This window comes from Propithecus coquereli, unplaced genomic scaffold (assembly GCF_000956105.1).
Source record: "Propithecus coquereli isolate 6110/MARCELLA unplaced genomic scaffold, Pcoq_1.0 Scaffold544, whole genome shotgun sequence".
Taxonomy (NCBI): domain Eukaryota; kingdom Metazoa; phylum Chordata; class Mammalia; order Primates; family Indriidae; genus Propithecus; species Propithecus coquereli.
In genome coordinates, this window is record NW_012151330.1 from 695810 (window position 1) to 703648 (window position 7839).

At 53.0% G+C, this 7839-nt stretch overlaps 1 protein-coding gene across 4 annotated transcripts in view; it reads right to left on the bottom strand.

The window, feature by feature from the left end:
* Positions 1-7839, bottom strand: part of NADK (NAD kinase) — a 32583-nt gene that overhangs the window by 12300 nt on the left and 12444 nt on the right. For 3 of the 4 annotated variants that reach the window (XM_012657497.1, XM_012657496.1, XM_012657495.1), the window contains one exon: positions 1260-1478. In XM_012657497.1, coding sequence (XP_012512951.1) covers positions 1260-1438 — 179 coding nt within the window. In that variant the 5' untranslated portion in view covers positions 1439-1478. Of the gene's footprint in view, positions 1-1259; positions 1479-1595; positions 1617-7839 lie in introns of those variants that run through there. The other variant, XM_012657498.1, reaches the window with a different exon arrangement.

Genomic DNA, 7839 nt, shown 5'->3' on the forward strand with positions numbered 1-7839 from the left:
GTCTCTACTAAAACTGGAAAGAAATTAGCTGGAAAACTAAATATATATAGAAAAAAATCAGCCGGGCACGGTGGCTCACGTCTGTAATCCTAGCACTCTGGGAGGCTGAGGCAGGAGGATTACTTGAGCTCAGGAGTTTGAGGTTGCTGTGAGCTTGGTTGATGCCACTGCACTCTAGCCCGGGCAACACAGTGAGACTCTGTCTCAAAAAAAAAAAAAATACAAAGCACGTAACAAAATAAGAACTTTAGTTAAGAACTCGAATGAAACAGAAATGTTGGTTATGCCAGAAAACCCAAAGCAATCCTGTCACGGCACGGCAGCGGCCTGGAGGGACAAGACACTCAGGCATGGCGACACACTCCAGAGTAGGCGCTGGGCCGCAGCCATGCACGCAGAGCAGGAGGTCCCCACCCTGCTGCTGCCGCCCCTGCCGCCCCCCGCGTGTGCGGTGACACGCACAGAGCCAGCAGCGGCACCTCGCTCCCTCTCTGCTGCCCACTGAGCGAGAGGCTCTGTGGGTTTTCCCATTGTACTTGACAAGACCATCTGCTTCTTAAAACTACTTTTCAGCAAAAAAGGAAAAAAAAAAACCTTGCATTTTATAGATGTGCCCCTTGCATTAGAGGCAACACCAGCCTCGGGTAAACTTCTACCTAAAACTCACCACATTTGTAGTCCCCAGAAATGAGAGCAAAACCCCCAGGTGCGTTGCAACTCTCTGCTTGTCAGCCTGCCTCCATGCGGAGCTCTGAACGCGGTTGCTCAAGCCGCGTTGTGCAAGGGCATGCGCGGTGGGCATGCTGGGAAAGGCTGCGACCACGGGGACGGCCTGCCCCACGCCACGGCGCTGGGCCCGCCTCTGCCGGCACAGCGAGCGGGACCCAGAGGGGACGTCCCTTCGTGCCCTGGTGACTTCTGCAGAGCACTCGTGCTCCGTCACCACGTTCACTGTCACCTGACGCCGACAGTCAGCGTGGGCCGGGCCAGGAGGCTCTGCAATGCCACGGCCGATGAAGAAAAGTGCAACCTGGCCCTGAACTCTGCACGCCAGGGAACGCGGCCCGGGCAAGTGCCCGAAGGCTGCGCTCGCCCCTCCCCTCAGGACACAGCCTCCCTTGCGCAACCGCCTGGCCCCGCCTTCTGGACAGAGCTAGACGGCACCAATCAGTACTTACAAGAATTCTCTGTGACACTTTAATAAATCACGTCATGGAACTGGAGGGGAGGAGGACAAGCAGGGGCCTTCCTGCTGGTACCTGAACTCCTTGGTGCTCCCCGGGGCGGGCGAGGCAGACAGGCTGCGGGACTTGGCCCGGCCCCGGATGGGGTGGCCGTAGCTCCAGGTCTCGTCCCCATGGCACGCCGAGCAGCAGTACGCGGCCGACTCCGGACACAGCTCCTTGTTCACGTGCATTTTTTCTTGTTCCATTTCCATAGTCAACGAATGAGGACTTCGGTCAGAAAAACACTGATGCCTTAACAAAATAAATACAGTGACAAAGTAAATACACATACATAAACTAATAATAACGTATACACATGTACATACACCCATTTCATCAAGAAGAAAAAAATGGCTGAAGCCCAATTACCAAAGTACTTGAAACTAGGCTGTTTCCATCTTATAGATATTTAAGAACTCAGGAATCTACCCAGTGTTTAGTTCATGCAGAAGAGCTAAAGGTCAAAGGATGAGCAAGGCAGTCCTATGTGAGAGTCCAGGCCGAGCAGAGGGACAGAGTTTCCGCAGCCACGAAGACAAGGGGTGACATCAAAGTACGGGCTCCGCCCTCACGCCCAGCAGCTGCCAAGAACAAAGGCCGCACGTCCTCACACCTGGCAAACAACGCCGTTTGCCCCACCAATCGGCCGCCTGTGAGGGGCCTGCAACATGTCTGGAGAGAAGCTTTGAGAACAAGTGGAGGGCAGCCATGCCTCGGTGACAGCGGAGACTGCACGGAGTCGGGGAGCTGGAGGGGACACGGGCTCAGGCAGACGGAGCCACTGCGGAGACCACCAGCAAGCGGGAGGAAGAGGAGCAAGGGCTGGCGGCGCCTGCCTCGCCTTCAGAGAGCAGCAGTGGCTCGCAGGGCGTGTGAGCAGATGGGTGAAAACCCCAAAGCACAACAGGCCAAGCCCCAGGAGACTCCTCAGGAGAATGGAACGGAGACCCCAGTATCTCTTTCTCCAAACCCGAGAAAAAGAAAAATCTTTTTCCAAGGAGAAGGCAGCCAGCAGTGCGCCCAGAGAGGCTGCGGCAGCGCAGGTCTTGTCGAGAGGAAGAAATCTTCAGCCCAGGAGGAAACGTCAGTGATCCCAAAGAGGCGGCGGCAGGAGCGTCTCCAGGACAGAGCGGAGATTCTCCTAATCTCCTCTGAGGAGAAGGCAGCCAGCGAGGGCCCAGAGAGGCTGCGCAGCAAGAAGAAAAGTTCCACAAAGCCCCAGGAGGACTGGAGCGACGGCTCCTGGCAGGAGGCGCACACACACCCAAAGTGACATTTCCCACACCACGTCCCATACCCCAATAAAAACAAATTCACCGCCGGGCACGGTGGCGGGAGCCTGTAGTCCCAGCACTCTGGGAGATCTCTGGAGCCCAGGACTTGAAGGCTGCAGCAAGCTGCGGTTGCGCCACTGCACTGCAGCCTGGGCAACAGAGACCCCGTCTCAAGAAAACAAAAACGAAAGAAAAGAGAAGTGCAGTGAAGAGAAGAGGAGGGGGGAAAGAAGGAAAAAAGCAAAAACATCCAAGCCAGAGTTGTGGCATTTCCCACACAAACCAGGCAAAGGGGCCACCCGTGGGGAGACACAGCCGTTGGGGTCAACACAAGTCAGCTGCGGACAGCGCAGCTCGTCAATCAGAGAGAAAACCCAGCGTACGATTTCAAACGCCTTTTAGTCCAGAAAAGCAGAATAAATATAACCAACGAGACCACAGCAGGACACACACACACACACTCCACGCCCCGCACAGAGTCTACGCTTTAAGTTCAGCTCCTCTGAGACATCCGCCAAACCGACCCCACATTAAGCCTCACAGCAAACTTCAAATTCCAAAGAGATGGCAGAGAACCGCATCTTCTGACCACAACACAATAAAAGCAGAAAAGGAGAAAAGCAGAAAAACCCTCCAACCACTCAGGAGTTCCAGAACTTTCTCTGCACCAACTTAGGGATCAAATCAATGTCAGAACCACCATGGGGAACACCCGGAACAACGTAACACAAAGCCAGGGTCTGTTGGACCCCACTGCAGCTGTGCTGAGGTTCCTGCAGGTGGAAAGCAATGAAGTCAGCGTCTAACCCAATAAAGCCAGAAACAGAAGAAAACGGGCCGAGAAGCAGGCAAGCCCGGGACCGGCACGTCAAAGAGCAGAACAGAAGGGCAGGAAAAGCTGGTGAACAACCACAACTCAGGCTGGAGGATCGAAAGAACGACCCCCGATGACGCGGAAAACACAGATCAAGGTAATTTCCAAGGGAGAACGGAGAGAGGCAAGGACAGCAGCCAGGGACCTGTGTCCTCGGAAGGAAGCCAGCACCCGCCTAGCGGGCCAAGCGGAACAACCTGCGGCGCCTGGCTCCGGAGCGGACGCAGGCTCAGCAGAATCCAGCGTGGCTCACACGCCATGGCCAGGGGCGTTCCGTGCCATCCTCCCCTTAATAAGCAAAGGAAACAGTAGGACCACCTCCGTAGGGGCTATAAGACACAGAATAAAGCCAAACGTTCTTTCTCATTAAAGGAAAAAAACAATAAATTGAGGATGAGGTAGATGTTTGTATTAGAAAGGACAAATGTGGAATTATGGACTAAATGTCCCCTCAAGCTTGCATGTTGAACCCCTAACACACGCCCCCCGCCCCGGCCCCCGTGTGGCTGAATTTGGAGATGGGGCCTCTACGGACATAGTTAAGGTTAAATGAGGCCATAAAGGTGGGGCCCTGATCAGGCAGAATCAGTGTCTTTATCAGGAGACACCACACAGCTCCCCACCCCCACCACGAGCACAGAGAGGGCCACTCAGGGCCACGCGGACACGGCGAAGGCGGCTGTCACGTTGGCAGAGTCCTCACCGGAACCAAACGAGCTGGGACCTGGTGCTGGACTTCCAGCCTCCAGGACTGTGACAACATACATTTCCATTGTTTACGCCCCCCCAGCCTGTGGTACTTTTTCTGGGAGCACAAACAACTCAGATGTGGGACGATATCGGGAAAGCAGAAGGAAAGTTCAGGAACCACGGACCAGCCTATGGACCCCATGCTAAGGTCAAAGGCAAGGGGTTTCCTGAAACCCCAGAAGCGGGGTTCTCACGCTGGCTGCACTTTACAATCACCCAAGGAGCTTCAAAAAAAATACTAATTCCAATGTCCCACCTAGACCAAATATTCCGAATCTGAGGGTCCGGCCCTGGAGTTGGTACTCTGACGAGCTCTCAGGCGATCCAGATGTTTGTTGAGGACTGAAGGCATCGTCCCTGTGGATCAACACCCTCCTGGCTTAAGACACACTGATGTTTTATCCAAATATATGAAAAATTCAACGAAAACCAGAATCTACAAAAACACGTCTGGTCTAACCACTGCTATTCAATACTGGACGGGCCACGCCGGCGCGACAGGCAGCAAATGACAGAAAAGAACAAGTGACCCTGGACTAGCAGATGTCTTGACTTCTACGTAGGAAACCGTAATCTGTAAAAGAGTGGCTGTCTCTAAAAAGTAAGTTTGTTAGCAAAGCTGCAGGAGGCAAAGTCAACATACAACAATCGATTGTGTTTCTATATACCAGCAATGAATAGGAAACTGAGATTTGAAAATATAATTTACAATAGCCTTAAAATATAAAATATATAGGCGTGTATTTGACAAAAGCGCAAAACCTGCATGCTGAGAACAGAGCATTGCTGACGGAAGTGAAAGGAAACCCACACCATGGAGACACCAGATCCAAGGTCTCAGGGTTCAAGGTCGAGATCTCTGTTCTCCCCAGACTGATCTCCCAAGTCCACCCAAACCAGCACATGGACTCAAGCAGCCGTCTCTACAGGAAGTGACAAGCTGGTGGAAATGTAAAGGAATCGGCTAAAAAACTTGAACAAACTTGGAGGGCTGACACTGTCTGACCTCACGGCTTGCTGGGCAGCCACAGGAAGCGGACGGCGTGGCGGCCTCTGGACAGATGCGCAGGTCAAGGCCACGGGACAGGTGCCCAGGAGTAGACCCCAGAGCCCTGCACAGAGATGCTGAGGCGATTTGGCAGGGAGAGGATGACCTTTTCACCAAGCAGTTCCGGAACAAGTGGACAGCCACGTCTAAAAGGAGGCCTTTTCTCTCAGCTTTGTTACTTAAGAAAAAAAAAAATTTAAATAAAAGAAAGAAGCCCACTGTTTCCTCACACCATTTACAAAGATCAACTCAAAATGGATTACAGAACTACATGTAATACCCAAACTATAGAATTTTTAGACTTTAGAAGAAAGCATTGGGAGAAATCTTAGTGGTCTTTAAAATCTTCTATTTTTGGCCAGAAGCAGGGGATCCAGCTGGAATCCTAGCATTCTGGGAGGCCAAGGCAGGAGGATCGCTTGAGCTCAGGAGTTCTAGACCAGCCTGAGCAAGAGGGAGACAGAAAAAACAAAAAAATTAGCTGGGCATGGTGGTGGCGCCTATAGTCCCAGCTACTCAGGAGGCTGAGGCGGGAGGATCACTCGAGCCCAGGAGTTCAAGGTTATAGTGAGCTGTGACTGCACCTCTGCACTCCAGCCTGGGTGACAGAGTGAGATCCTCTCTCCAAAGAGAAAGTGGGGAAGCAAGAGATCTGAACAGATGCTTTCCCACAGAAGATGTATCAATCGCATATGAACACATGAAAAGTTCCTCACCGTCACTAGTCACTGGGGAAACGCAAGCCCACACCACAGTGAGATGCCACTTACACTCCACTCGAGTGGCCAGAGCGAAGAGAACCAGCCACACCCAGGGCTGGCCGCGTGTGCAGGAGGGCAGCTCCCCACATCGGGCGGCCGTGCACAGTGGCACAGGCGGTCAGGAAAGGTGGGCAGTTTCTTAAATGTCAGAAACACGGCTGCCGTCTGATCCAGCCTCTCCACTGCTAGGTGTCTACCCGAGGGAAAGAGGAAAACACAAAACACTTCCTTGTAGGAAGAGACAGGAAACCGCTTTCATCCAGACCTCTGCCCCACGGGCGGGCACCTCCTCAAGGACACATCACCCCCCGCACTCACTCCCTTCCCTTCCTGGTGCTTAGTCACTCCCTGTCCTTGCGATGCCTCCTCCCTGGGAGTCTGTCTCCTGAGGGCCTCCCTCTGACACCGAGATGCCTGCTGGTCATCTCCCCAGGGTAACTGGAGTCACTAATTATACAGGAAAATAATAATTGGCAAACTCAGTGAGGCACCTTTCAGGCATGTGAGCAAGAAAAAATTCCCGCAGCGCCCTCCCCAGGACCGGGAGGGAGACAGAGCCAGGCTCCCTCAGCGCCTGCAACCGGGACTAGACCAACCCCGCCCTGCGGTCGCTGCCCATTCGGGACGAAGAAGGGGCGGGAAGGGCTTCCGGGTGAAACAGAGTGGCAAGTCGAGAGCGCAGGGGCCGCAGGGTGGAGGGCCGGCTGGCTGAGACCGCAACGGAGAGGCGGGCATGACCGAGTACCTGACGGCAGACCAAAGTCCACACGGTCCCGAGACGGCACCACGACTGATGCCAGATGCAAGAAGGCAGATTCTGGCTCAGCTTTTTTTAAAAAACTTGATAGCTATGTTAACTCCTTATTCCAATACGAATTGTCCAAAACAAAAAACACCAACAGCTGGCGACACGGAACAGCTTCCCTGCGCAGGTGCCGTCCTCGCTGCTCCGCTTGTGTTAGTTCACTCATCCTCCCGGGAATCCTACGGGACAGGCACCAGGGGCGCCGCTTTCCCTACGCTGGTTGGTTTCCTCGGCCTTCACGGGCACAGATCCTGGCTCTCTGATCGGGCCGAGTTCAGCACAGACCCAGGCAAGGCCCTCCTCCTTGTCAACTCTTATTTTCAAGCGCGCCATGCCCACAGCGTGAGCACAAGTGCCGCCGATAACTCAGCTCTGCCTACGTGTAAAGGGCCCCGCCGCATGCGACCCGAGGCATCTTGCTTACTTCCTTTCCACATTCCACCACGCCCTCCCGCGTCCCTGGGGCACGTCTCCCCCAGTGCTGCCTGTTGCCGCGGCTTCTCCCCATTTCACGAATGAGAAAACCGAGGTCGCTTATCAACTCTCGTTACTCTGTAAGTCCACGTAGTTGTGTAGTTAGGGGTTCCACAAGGTGTTACACTGTCCAGAGTGTCTCTAAAGGGACCGTAAACGTGGTTAGTGAGCCACCAAGATTATTTTAAAAAGCCACCAAAAGACAATTTCAGTAGCTGTGCTCTTTAAAAAAAAAAAAAAAAAAAGAATTTAAAGTGTTATTTATTGAAACAAAATTACAAGGAATCTAATTAACATCAGAGTGAAATTGGAACTCATGATTTTAAAAGGAAATAGCATTTAAAAAATAGTTTTCAGCTCTGTCACCAAGAGGCCCAGCACAAGGCAGGAGCCAAAGGTTCCGGGAGGAGAAACGGCCATGCGGACTCCACTTCATCTTCCAGAAAGAGCACCCCAACTCATTTCCTTCTAAATTAAAGTAAGGTTCTACTGGGGCATACCTAAATGTTTAGTAGCAGGTAAAATCAACAGATGATTACAGGTAATGAATTTCAAACTCCAGCCAAGGCTGGGCATGGTGGCTCACGCCTGTAATCCCAGCACTCTGGGAGGCCCAGGCAGGAGGAT